The sequence below is a fragment of the Chroicocephalus ridibundus genome, chromosome 3 (genome assembly GCF_963924245.1).
Source record: "Chroicocephalus ridibundus chromosome 3, bChrRid1.1, whole genome shotgun sequence".
Lineage (NCBI taxonomy): Eukaryota > Metazoa > Chordata > Aves > Charadriiformes > Laridae > Chroicocephalus > Chroicocephalus ridibundus.
Genome location: NC_086286.1, coordinates 129193349 through 129206174, shown reverse-complemented (window position 1 = coordinate 129206174; position 12826 = coordinate 129193349). Strand labels below are relative to the sequence as shown.

Below are 12826 nucleotides of genomic sequence, written 5' to 3'. Positions count from 1 at the left end.
TTACCTTCAAACAGAACTTCCTGTGTGTCGCTGCGTGCCCATCGCCTCGTGTCCTGGCTCTGGGCACCATGAGAAGACTCTGGCTCAGTTTTCTTTACTCTTTTCCATCAGTTATTTATACACCCTGATTTGATGCCAGCTCTCTCAGCCTCTCCTCGTGTGATGGATGCTTCAATGCCTTAATCGTTGCCATGGCCCCTCGCTGGGCTCTCTCCAGCCTGCCCATGTCCCTCTTGTGCTGGGGAGCCCAGCACTGGACCCAGGGCTCTCGGGGTGGCCTCACCGGTGCTGAGCAGAGGGAAGGATCCCCTCCCTCGTCTGGCAACGCTCTGCATTAGCAGCCCAGGACACCATTCGCCTGCATTGCCCAAGGGCCCATTGCTGCCTCATGGTCAACTCGGTGTCCGCCAGGACCTTCCCTGCAAAGCTGCTTTCCAGTTGGGCGGCCTCCAGCATGTCCCGGTGCCTGGGGCTGTTCCTCCCCAGGGGCGGGACTTTGCACTTTTCCTTGTTCGGGAGAACTTCAGGAGGTTCCTGCCAGCCCATTTCTCCAGCCCATTGAGGTCCCTCGGGATGGCAGCACGACCCTCTGGGGTATCACCCGCTCCTCCTTTGGTGTCATCTGCAAACCTGCCGAGGATGGACTCTGTCCTCCAAGAACAAGAGGGGTTCAAGGCCAGGTTGGACGGGGCTTGGAGCAACCTGGGCTGGTGGGAGGTGTCCCTGCCCAGGGCAGGGGGTGCCACTGGGTGGGCTTTAAGGTCCCTTCCCACCCAAACCATTCCGTGATTCTATGATTCTCTGAACAGATGGCTGCATGGACTCCAGTTTTGACCACTGTGGGCAGGTGTGTTGCAAATTGGGAATTTTTGTCTAACAAATTTTATGGGGCTGCAAACCATGCCCTTCCTTCCAGCAGTTCGAGCGAGCAAATCACAGCACTTTAATCCCTTTTCTATTGGTTTGGGCATTATAAAATACAAACGGCCAATGCATATGGGACCAGCTCGTGGAGCGTCTTGTTTCAGGTGATACTGTCAAGGGTCCACCTCTTGCCCACCACCAGGAGCAGCCTGTCTTGGAGAGAGGCAGCAGGACCACGGCAAACAGTGATTGCGGGACAGCCCTGGCCAAGCAGGCGTCCGACCTGGAGTGATGCCTGGTGCACGTGCCATGAATGGATACGTAACGCCAGGTTTCAAGATGGGGTAACTCAAAATGACGTCTAACGCAACTGGATGGACGTGGCTTTGCCAGCTCCCGACTGTGCTCTTCTGTGCCTGGAAACCCGCGCAGGATTCTTCTCTGGAGATGCTGCTCAATTTGTAATCCTAACCACAACAGACGCAGCCAACTTGGAGTCTTCCCGAATGATTTCATCCTGCTAGAGCCGTACCACGCCGCCGCTATATCCAGCGTATGGACGTAAGCCTCTCCAGCGGGGAAGCGAGTCCTGAGGTTGATTAACTGGGGCACAGAGAAATATGATGTAACTTTGTGAAGAAACTTGTGAGGAAGCCCAAGGGTGATGCCGTCTCCCGAGGAAACACACCGCAGCAGCAGCGTCCCCGCGAGGACCGGCGTCTCCCTTGTCTGCGCCGGTCAGAAGCTGGGGAACACACGGGCTGCAAGTGATTTTTTCCTTCTTGTCTGTTCCGGATGGAAGGAACGGAAGAGCTTTGCTGAGATGGGGATGTGCACACAGGCACCGTGCAAAGAATGCAGCCGCGGCAGGCAGAGCTCGGCGTTGGAGCATCCTGGCCACGGGTCCCTGTAGGTGACGTGGGGCAGAGCCACCCACGGCCGGACTCCCTCCCCACGGCCACGCGTGCTTCGGTGCCTGGAGGAGCTCCCCCGGAGGACTGCAGTTGATGGATCGATCGCTCCTCCATTTTTCTGCCAGATTTTTATCTCACTAACGTTGCGGCATTAAGAAATCACTTACTCTCTGGCAGAGATAATATTTACATTCCACACCAAGGCTTTTGGACCAAGTTCTGCTTTTGGTTACCCGTCCGTCTCCCCCCCACCCCCCCCGATGCTGCTGCAATGAGTAACGGAGCCGAATTTGTCTTACTACATCTCCGCTACCATTCATCATACTTCAGCTCTTCAAAATCCCCCTTTCCCTATTTCCCATGCAAGATACAATGCACATTTGGAAAAAAAGCAGAAGGGTCATCTGCTAAGCATCTAAAATATTTAACTGCAGAGGAATGTTCTAGGGCAGAGAGAGCCCTGTGATCTAGAGCCAGTGTGATTCTGCCTTGAAAACTCCTGGTTTAGGCAAAATCAAACTTACTGCACTTTTTCCTACAAACTTATAATGTCTAATAGTGATGGACAAACCACCAGGAAGCAGAGCATTTCCAAAGACCTGAGCGCTTTTGCAGAACTTGCTGGGCAGGAAAACAGGCCGCTTGGGTGAGAAACGCGAGCGCTGCCCCTTCGCCTCAGCCAGAGGGAAAACCTGCCTTCACCAAAAAAAAAAGGATAAAAAGTTCCGGTTTGTTGATGCTGAAATTGGGTTTGGCTCAAGCCAGACAGAAATGCTTGGGCTGAGTCAAACCTGTCCGGGTCTGTTTCTTGCGTTGAGGCTTAAAACGTGGAAAGCAGAAAGTCAGGAGCCCCCCGAGGAAGGTCCCGCCCGGAGGAGGGCCGGGAGCTGCTGCTCCGATCTCCCGCGGGGTGGGATGGGAGGAACGCGTCTCCTGCAGCCCCTCCAGCTCAACCCTGCGCTGCACGGCTGTTGGCGAGTCTCGGGGCTGCGTTCCACCCCTGCCATGATCGCTTCCAGCCCGGGGCATCGCTCCGCCAGCACGTGGTCGGGATGCGCTCGCACCAAAGGCAGAGGCGGTCTGGGGAGGATTAGCATCCAGACCTGCAGCCCAGGGAGAGTGGAGACGAAAGAACCCTCCTGTGAAACCCCGCGTAGCCCATGGCACTGCCTACACGGGGTGGCCATCAGCGGAGGGATGCCGAACATTTCACAGCATTATCCCAGAATGGTCAGGGTTGGCAGGGCCCTCTGGAGATCATCCCGTCCAACCCCCGGCCAGAGCAGGGTCACCCAGAGCAGGTGGCACAGGAACGCGTCCAGGCGGGGTTGGAATGTCTCCAGAGATGGAGACTCCAAAGTTTGTGGCCGTTGCCCCTTGTCCTGTCCCTGGGTAGCACTGCGAAGAGCCTGGCCCCATCCTCCTGACACCCCCCCTTTCAGTATGAATAAGCATTGACGGGATCCCCTCTCAGTCTGCTCTTCTCCAGACTAAAAAGACCCAAATCCCTCAGCCTGTCCTCATCAGAGAGGTGTTCCGGTCCCCTCATCACCTTGGTAGCCCTTTGCTGGACCCTCTCCATCGGTCCCCTGCCCTTGAAGCGGGGAGCCCAGAACTGGCCACAGCGCTCCATTTGTCCAGCCAAGGTCACAGGAGGCGGTGGCTCAGCAGATGACGGTCCCACCGCTGGGGAGCTTCACTGGTAACCAGCCCACGCTTTGGTTTTTTTCTCTGAATGCTCTGAATGGGATTTCTCACAGCACTGAGGGCAGCTCCTCCTCCTCTTACACCTTTCAAAGATCTGTGCACGACCTTTGCTGAAAGAAGAACATTCCTGAAAGCCACACGCCGAAGAAACCCTGGCCACGGCGTCATCTCAAGCCACGGCAGATGTTGGAGAGAGCGAGCCGGCAGCATGGCGATGACCGGAGCAGGCAGAGCAACCGGGGCCGTGTCTGCAGGTGGGCTGAGAGCAGCAGCAGCAGCAACGTGGGCTGCTGCCCCCCGGAGCCATCCGCGCTCCCCCCCGGAGCCATCCGCGCTCACAGCCCTCTCCTGGGGCTCCAAACGGAGCCGGCAAACCCAGCTCCTTCCCACAGAGGAGCACATCGGAAAATGCTTCACAGCTCAGAGACCGCAGTTTGTCCCCTTACCTCGGTCCTTCCCATTCTGCATTTTCTCTGTTTCTTCTTCATCTTCTTCCTCTGCTTCAAAGACAAAAAAAGAAAAAAGCGCACGTGAGACGAGCAGGTGAGGGGACACCTGGGGAACCTGCCTGCAGCAAGGACGAACGGGCTTATCAGGCTTCGGGGGGAAGGAGAAGAGTGTTCAGGCTCCCAAGGGATCCTGCCCCTCTGCTGCGCTCGGGGGAGACCCCCCTGCAGTGCTGCCTCCAGCGCTGGGGCCTCGGCACAGGAGAGACACAGAGCTGTTGGAGCGGGGCCAGAGGAGGCCCCGGAGACGCTGGGAGGGCTGGAGCCCCTCTGCTGGGAGGACAGGCTGAGAGAGCTGGGGGGGTTCAGCCTGGAGAAGAGAAGGCTCCGCGGAGACCTTCCAGCCCCTGCCAGTCCCTCAAGGGGCTCCAGGAAAGCTGGGGAGGGACTCTGGAGCAGGGAGGGGAGCCGTGGGATGAGGGGGAAGGGTTTGACACTGGAAGAGGGGAGATTTGGATGAGATATTGGGAAGAAATTCTTTGGTGTGAGGGGGGTGAGCCCCTGGCCCAGGTTGCCCAGAGAAGCTGTGGCTGCCCCATCCCTGGAGGGGTTCAAGGCCAGGTTGGCCGGGGCTTGGAGCAAGCTGGGCTGGTGGGAGGTGTCCCTGCCCAGGGCAGGGGGTTGGAACTGGGTGATCTTTAAGATGATCTTCCAACCCAAACCATGGGAACCTGGATGGAAGCACCACCACCCTTTCTGTCACACGGTGCCTGTTCACTGCTGGTGGCAAAACAGCCCATGCCTCATCCTGATCAGATCATTACAGGTTGTAGCTGGAAGCAGTGTCCACATGGTCAAAAAGACTGGACCACTAGTGGACTACTACCTGGCCCAGGTAGTATTGGGACCAAAGTCCCTCGTGTGCGCTTATTTTAGCACTGCAGGAAATGAAGAACTGCACAACATACACTGTGGGAAGTCACAACTTTTAGGCTGAGCTCAAATCTGAGGAAGAAAAATGGAAATGGTTTGCGGTGAGGTGAAAACGTGGAGGGTCCCTCCAGGCATTGCGGGGTTTGCCCACGCAAGGTGCTCAGTGACAGCGATGCTCACGCGGGGGCAAAGCCCCGGAGCTGGTGACAGGCTGCGCCCCCAGAGACAGGTGCTTGGTTTATGTCTGAGAGCTGGTGGTTCATTATATCTAACTCTGGTTAAGTTGAAAAGAATTTATGGCCAGGCTCGTATTTTTGCAGCAGAGCAGAAGGTCACATTCTTCTGCAGATGGTGGCTCCTATCTCCGCGCGCGACATTTCAATGAGACCTGTGTAAACAGGTAATAGTTATTATGAGCAGTGATATCACCTCTGCCCACTTCACATGCTGCTGAGAGCAAAGAAAGGGAGAAACCCTGTCAATAAAAGGCACCATTTGAAAAAGCGAAGCATTTCGCATTGATCTGATCAAAGGGGATCTTATAAACATTTGCTCTCTTTGTTGCTTTGACAGCAGGACAGATGAGACATCTGGGAGTCACACAACCTCTGCCTGCTCACCGATGGCACCCAGTGAGCGCAGAAGAGACCACTGACAAAACCAGACGCGTTCTGAATAACCAGAGAGGTGACCCGGAGCCCAGCAGCTGCTTTGGGCCCTGACCCTGCCTCCCGTCAGGGCAGCGGCCGAGCCACCCCCAGCAGCATCGCGCCCGCTCCCTGGAGATCAGCATCTTTCTGAGCTCAGTTCGAGTGAAAACGGGGACGGTGTCCCCTGGGCAGCACCAGGATGGGTAAAAACCGGCTGGAGGCCCGGCCCAGAGAGCGGTGGTGAATGGAGTTCAGTCCAGTTGGTGCCCGGTCACAGCGGTGTTCCCCAGGGCTCGGTGTCGGGGCCAGTTCTGTTTAATGTCTTTATGGACGACCTGGAGGAGGGGATCGGGTGCACCCTCAGTCAGTTTGCAGAGGACACCAAGTTGGGCGGGAGTGTCGATCTGTGGGAGGGTAGGGAGCCTCTACGGAGGGATCTGGACAGGCTGGATGGATGGCCCAGGGGCAATGGTGTGAGGTTCAACAAGGCCAAGTGCCGGGTCCTGCCCTTGGGTCACGCCAACCCCAGGGATGCTCCAGGCTGGGCAGAGTGGCTGGAGAGCTGCCCAGCGGATGAGGACCTGGGGGTGTTGGTCGACAGCGGCTGAGTATGAGCCAGCAGTGTGCCCAGGTGGCCAAGGAGGCCACCAGCATCCTGGCCTGTGTCAGCACCAGTGTGGCCAGCAGGAGTGGGGCAGTGACCGTCCCCCTGGACTGGGCACTGGGGAGGCCCCACCTCGAGGGCTGTGTCCAGTTTTGGGCCCCTCACGCCAAGAAAGACCTTGAGGGGCTGGAGCGTGTCCAGAGAAGGGCAACGGAGCTGGTGAGGGGTCTGGAGCACAAGTCTGGTGAGGAGCGGCTGAGGGAGCTGGGGGTGTTCAGCCTGGAGAAGAGGGGGCTGAGGGGAGACCTTCTGGCTCTCTACAGCTCCCTGAAAGGAGGGGGTAGCCAGGGGGGGTCGGGCTCTTCTCCCAAGGAACAGGCCATGGCACAAGAGGAAACGGCCTCAAGTTGCGCCAGGGGAGGTTTAGGATGGATATTGGGAACAATTTCCTCCTGGAAAGGGTTGTGAAGCATTGGAAGAGGCTGCCCAGGGCAGTGGTGGAGTCGCCATCCCTGGAGGGATTGAAAAGCCGGGCAGACGCGGTGCTGAGGGACATGGCAGTGTGGTCAATGGTTGGACTCGATGGTCTGAAAGGTCCCTTCCAACCCAGCCAATTCCATGGTTCTATGATTCTAGGGGCATCCGACTGTCCGCTCAGGAGCAGGGGGACGGCCGGAGTGTCCCTGGGAGCCCACCGAGGGATGAGGAGCCCCGAGCAGCGTCGCCATCCCCAGGGAACGCGGTTTCTGGGCTGGCGCAGGGGTGCGGCGCGTGGGTGGTGCAGCAGCGTGTGGCGCAGCCCGCTCCAACACAATGCCTGCAGCTATATCGGGGAGCCCGGGGCTGGAGGAGGTGTCTATTCTCACAGCTCACCGCCGGGACAATATGCCTTAAATCCCACTGACTCTCATCAGCTGAGGATAACTCATGCTTTTCCTAATTTACACAAATGAAATGATTTCAGATACTTTCAAGGGAGCCTTCTTTGGTAGCTGCACGTCCTCAAATAGGAGACTGTAATTAATTCCACTTTCACTCCCCTGTGAACCGTAACTTTGCACCAGCCTGGAAGGGCCGTCAATGGCACAAACCCGGGCTGGCTGCGGTTGATGGACTCTTGGAGGGCAGGAGAGCCGCGGGCCCGGCCGATGCTCCGCCTCTGCCCCAGCCCCTGCGCTCAGCCGTACCCCTGCAAACCCGCTCTTCTATTAAAAGCAAAAAAAAAAAGAAAAAAATTACTGCAGACATCTGTTTTGGGCAGCGGGTTTGTTCACCGGGTTTGAGCCCAGAGGGAAGGGAGCTGCGCGTCTCGAGCTCGAGCTTGGTGATTTATTGACGAAACACAGGGCCGTTCCCCGCAGCGGCCCCGGCGATGCTGCTGTCATACATGAAAGACTTTATTAACTCGCAGCTGCCCCCGCAGCCGGGACGCGGGGCTCGGGCCGGGAGAATTTACTGCGGAGCCGTAAAAGATCAACCCGGTTTATAACTGTGACTTCTCCATTAAGGGCAGTGGGAACAAAAAGCCGAACTGGTTTTAACATGGAGTTTGATAAGTTTATGGCGGGGGGGCGGGGGGTGGATTATGGGATGCAACTACCGGATACAGCAAGGGGCTGGGGGAGCCGCGAAACAGAAGCGGCGAGGTTCAGGCTGCGTACAGAACGCTTCACTTCTTTCTTAAAAGGGAAGGCAGCCCACAGAGGAGCTGCTGGAATCCTAAACGATCGCGTTCTCCATCCCCGACAAAGCTCGAGAGCCACGGGACGCGTCCCTGGGCCACAGCAGAAGCGGCGCCGGTCCCATCACGGTGTTCACCTCCACCGGCACAGCAAAGAGGCACGAAGGGAATAATTATCTTTTTTTCCACATCGCTGTTTAGTCCTTTGTTGCCATCGGCCTTGCGTACATTTACAATCTATTTGTGACAGATAGTAATGGGAAAAAAAAATGGAAAAAGCCATTTTTCCAGGCTGCTCAGAGAGGTGGGGGAGTCTCCGCCTCTGGAGACATCCCAACCCCGCCTGGACGCGTTCCTGTGCCACCTGCTCTGGGTGACCCTGCTCTGGCCGGGGGTTGGACGGGATGGTCTCCAGAGGGCCCTGCCAACCCCTGCCGGTCTGGGATTCTGGTGTCTGATGAGGATTCATTGCAGAGGGAGGTCACCTGCTACTCCAGTGTCACTGTCACTAAGCAACAGTTTGGGGAGACTCACTCAAATCTGCCCCGGCTTCTGGCTTGGGCTGTCAAGGAGCTCCCATTTCCAGCAGCGGGGCTGGGAAGCAGCTCTTCGCCTCGTAAGTGCCCCAGGACATGCCTGCAGGGTGCTGGAAAAGCTGCCCCGTGCTGTCAGACGCGCACGGATCGGCACGAGCGAGATGTGAGTCTGCTTCATGACTCACCAACGCTGTGACCAGCCAGGGCTGGGACCGCAGAGCACTGCCTTAGCGATAAAACCAATGGAGAGCCTGTTCAGAAGGTATCTGGAGCTCTCCGTGCTGCTAGCTATAAAAGCAATTTTTCATTTTATCATTGAAAAAATGAACACACAATCTTCCATCACGCTTTTACAAAAAATCAACCTGAAGACAAATCTGCAACTTGTGGCTTCAAGCTCTCCTTTTTCTGCTGTGTCCAGTTTTGGGCCCCTCACGCCAGGAAAGACCTTGAGGGGCTGGAGCGTGTCCGGAGAAGGGCAACGGAGCTGGTGAGGGGTCTGGAGCACAAGTCTGGTGAGGAGCGGCTGAGGGAGCTGGGGGTGTTCAGCCTGGAGAAGAGGGGGCTGAGGGGAGACCTTCTGGCTCTCTACAGCTCCCTGAAAGGAGGGGGTAGCCAGGGGGGGTCGGGCTCTTCTCCCAAGGAACAGGCGATGGGACAAGAGGAAACGGCCTCAAGTTGCGCCAGGGGAGGTTTAGGATGGATATTGGGAACAATTTCCTCCTGGAAAGGGTTGTGAAGCATTGGAAGAGGCTGCCCAGGGCAGTGGTGGAGTCGCCATCCCTGGAGGGATTGAAAAGCCGGGCAGACGTGGTGCTGAGGGCCATGGGGTAGTGGTGGCCTTGGCAGGGTTGGGTTAACGGTTGGACTCGATGGTATGAAAGGTCCCTTCCAACCATAAGGATTCTATGGTTCTCGACCCACGAAATTAACTCTTACCTGAGTGAAGCTCCTTCACCAGCGACGACATGGTGTTGGTGATGGAATCGGCTGCTACCAGCAGGTCATTGCGGAGGTTCCTCCTCGTACCTGGGGGCAGAGCAGACACACAGACAGCGGGAATCGCACGTGCCGCACTGCTGCTGCCGCACCTGCTCGCACCACAATGCTCGGCCACGCGTCCCTCACCGGTCCCCACCCAGTCCCCTCCCTGGGATGGAGCTTGGACACCCTGGCGTACGGCAGAGCCCCACCACAGCAGCTTGGCTTAGCGAGAGATGGTGGTGCTGCCCAGCTGCCTGATCGCCTGTTTGGCTAATTAGCTGTGACACCGCTCTTCCCCTGGACACGGATGGCAGCGCAAGGGCAGATGCTTCTCTCCCCACAGCCAGGGCCGTTGGGTGATGGCCACGGCACAGCTCATCCGTGCTCCTTGTGCAGTCATTATCGCTGCCGGCCTCTCCATTGCAATCGTTATCACTGAGGTTTGAGGGGAATAGAAGAGAACCGAACTCTCCCACTCGGCAAAGCTCTCGCATCACTGGAGGAAGCAATCCTCTCCCTGGGGGGCACTTTGCCGTCACCTACTGTGACCCTGCCTAGTTCCAGTCTGGACACTCATCTTGTGCGAGCCCCTGCTCAAGGGACCCACTCCGCCACGGCTCCCCAGGAACGGCCAGGGATGGTGAGGGGCCAAAATCTGTGAAGGAGCCAGCAATGTGCCCTTGTGGCCAAGAAGGCCAATGGCATCCTGGGGGGCATCAAGAAGAGTGTGGCCAGCAGGTGGAGGGAGGTCATCCTCCCCCTCTGCTCTGCCCTGGGGAGGCCACAGCTGGAGCACTGGGGCCAGTTCTGGGCTCCCCGGTTCCAGAAGGACAGGGAACTGCTGGGGAGGGGACAGCAAAGGGCTACCGAGATGATCAAGAGATGGAGCATCTCTGTGCTGAGGAAGGGCCGAGAGCCCTGGGGCTGTTGAGCTGGAGCAGAGCAGGCTGAGAGGGATCTCATCAATGCTCAGCAATAGCTAAAGGGCGGGGGGCAAGAGGATGGGGCCAGGCTCTTCTCAGTGGTGCCCGAGGACAGGACAAGGGGTAACGGGCACAAACTTGACCACAGGAAATTCCATCTCAACATGAGGAAAAGCTTCTTTCCCGTGAGGGTGGCAGAGCCCTGGCACAGGCTGCCCAGAGAGGTGGGGGAGTCTCCGTCTCTGGAGACATTCCAACCCCGCCTGGACGCGTTCCTGTGCCACCTGCTCTGGGTGACCCTGCTCTGGCCGGGGGTTGGACGGGATGATCTCCAGAGGATGATCTCCAACCCCTACCATGCTGGGATTCTGCGAATGACCCTTCAGACTGTCTGCTGCCCATCAAAGCCGTGAGCAATGGTGTCAGGAGCTGCAGCGTGGTGGGGATGATGCTTTATTGCCTCTTGCTGGTGCTGGGAAGATAATGATCTTCGCCATCTCCTCTAGTTCCCCGTGCCGGCCCCTCTGGCAGACCCAGCCATATTCCTACCGCAGAGACGGCAGTCTCACCACTCCCTGTCCCCACTGAGCCCCCTTTCCCCTGGCACCTTCCTGCACTGTGCTGTTTTGGTTTTATTTGGAGGCTTTGATGGCATGGGGTCATGTTTTCCACCCCGGCAGGTGGTCTGTAGCCAAGGTCCTCAGGTTGTGGAGCCGATGGCCCCAAGCTGAAGCTTGACTGGGTCCCTGTAAGGGTTCACTGGCCGCACCTCAACCATCCCTGTGCTGGAGCTATGCACAGAAAATGGCTTTAGGTGTCCCATTGTCCCACACAGGCACCAGATGTCCACACTGGCGCTGTCTCCGGGAGCACTGCTTTGATGACGAGTGCCTGCTCGTGCCCCCAGATCTCAGTGTTTGGGGTCCTGTCCTGACATTTCATAGAATCACGGAATGGTTTGGGTGGGAAGGGACCTTAAAGGCCACCCAGTGGCACCCCCTGCCCTGGGCAGGGACACCTCCCACCAGCCCAGGTTGCTCCAAGCCCCGGCCAACCTGGCCTTGGACCCCTCCAGGGATGGGGCAGCCACAGCTTCTCTGGGCAACCTGGGCCAGGGGCTCACCCCCCTCACACCAAAGAATTTCTTCCCAATAGCTCATCTCAATCTCCCCTCTTCCAGTGTAAAACCCTTCCCCCTTGTCCCACTGCTCCCCTCCCTGCTCCAGAGTCCCTCCCCAGCTTTCCTGGAGCCCCTTGAGGGACTGGCAGGGGCTGGAAGGTCTCCGCGGAGCCTTCTCTTCTCCAGGCTGAACCCCCCCAGCTCTCTCAGCCTGTCCTCCCAGCAGAGGGGCTCCAGCCCTCCCAGCATCTCCGGGGCCTCCTCTGGCCCCGCTCCAACAGCTCCGTGTCTCTCCTGTGCCGAGGCCCCAGCGCTGGACACAGTACTCCAGCGAGGGCATGACGATGACACATGTGGAACGCACGGGGACATCTGATGTGACGTTTCGCAGCTGTACTGAACGGCAGAAACGACAACTGTGCATGACACGTTTGCTTTTGTTTGAAGTCGGGTGCCTGTCCCATTCCAGACGTGCTGCTTTCATCTCCCACACGCCGCGCTGGCTTCACTCCGTCCTTGGCTGGGGGCTGGCAGAGCTCCCACATCTCGCCGATGGGATTTAGCTGTTCGAGCGCTGCCAGAGCATGGTACCGAGCCACCGCGCCCTCCATCAGCATCTTTCTCCTCCAGGTTAGGCTCCCAACTGACCAGCATCGCTCCCGAGGCAGCACTGTGTGTGATTCCCAGGAAAAAATGTGGATTTTGGCCAAAAAGCCCGGGGCCCATGGCTTAGGGGGTCTCCTCTGCACCTCTGACACGATGGAGGTCTCTACTTTATCCAGGTCTCTAGATGTCCTGCGCCCTGTCACTGCCCGTGACGGTGAAGCACGGCCACCGCTCGTCTCGGCGTTACTTTGGGGAGTGAAAGGTTGTAAAATTCCAGCCTGTCTCCCCCGTGAAACAGATGAATAACGTTAACGAGCTCGTCTGGACATCTACGTGCAGAAGCCACCCGAAGCCCTCCTGGCTGGTGGCATTCAATTATTTTATTATGTGAAAACATAGACATTTTATCCTGTTTCCTGTGTTCTCCACTTGCCTTGAATTTGCCTGATTTTGCATGATTAATATGAAATAGCACTAATTGTGCAGATTGCCTTTCCGGAAGGATCATTCCAGGAAACTTATTACGGAGTCTGCTGGCCATTTTTTTCTTGCAAGAATTTTTCTAGTAGTGGAGAAGAATAAGCCATCTCCGTGGCTACTGCAAGAGGAACTTCCACCTTTCTGTTGGCAGTGGTGGATCGCACGTGCACCTGAGAAATCCTAAGGGACTGCTTCCTTCTCTTTCAAGATGATCAACCGTACCATTAGTTTTCTAATTAGATGGTGGCCGCTCTATCTGAATACTTCAAATGGAATCCCATCAGGGCGTTTTGTTCTGATGCCGTATTACTCCATTCTCCTTCTGGCCAAGTGGAAGATCAAGAGATCACCTATGGAGGAAACTTATCTAATCTTAAG

General features: G+C 57.1%; 1 protein-coding gene across 11 annotated transcripts in view; it reads right to left on the bottom strand.

Annotated features, from left to right (window-relative positions):
* Window positions 1–12826, bottom strand: part of DTNB (dystrobrevin beta) — a 230396-nt gene that overhangs the window by 3594 nt on the left and 213976 nt on the right. For 9 of the 11 annotated variants that reach the window (XM_063330834.1, XM_063330842.1, XM_063330833.1 and 6 more), the window contains 2 exons: window positions 9275–9364; window positions 3932–3985 (listed from right to left, as the gene is read on the bottom strand). In XM_063330834.1, the coding sequence (XP_063186904.1) occupies window positions 3932–3985; window positions 9275–9364 (144 nt within the window). The remainder of the gene's footprint in view (window positions 1–3931; window positions 3986–9274; window positions 9365–12826) is intronic. The other 2 variants (XM_063330835.1, XM_063330837.1) reach the window with 2 other exon arrangements.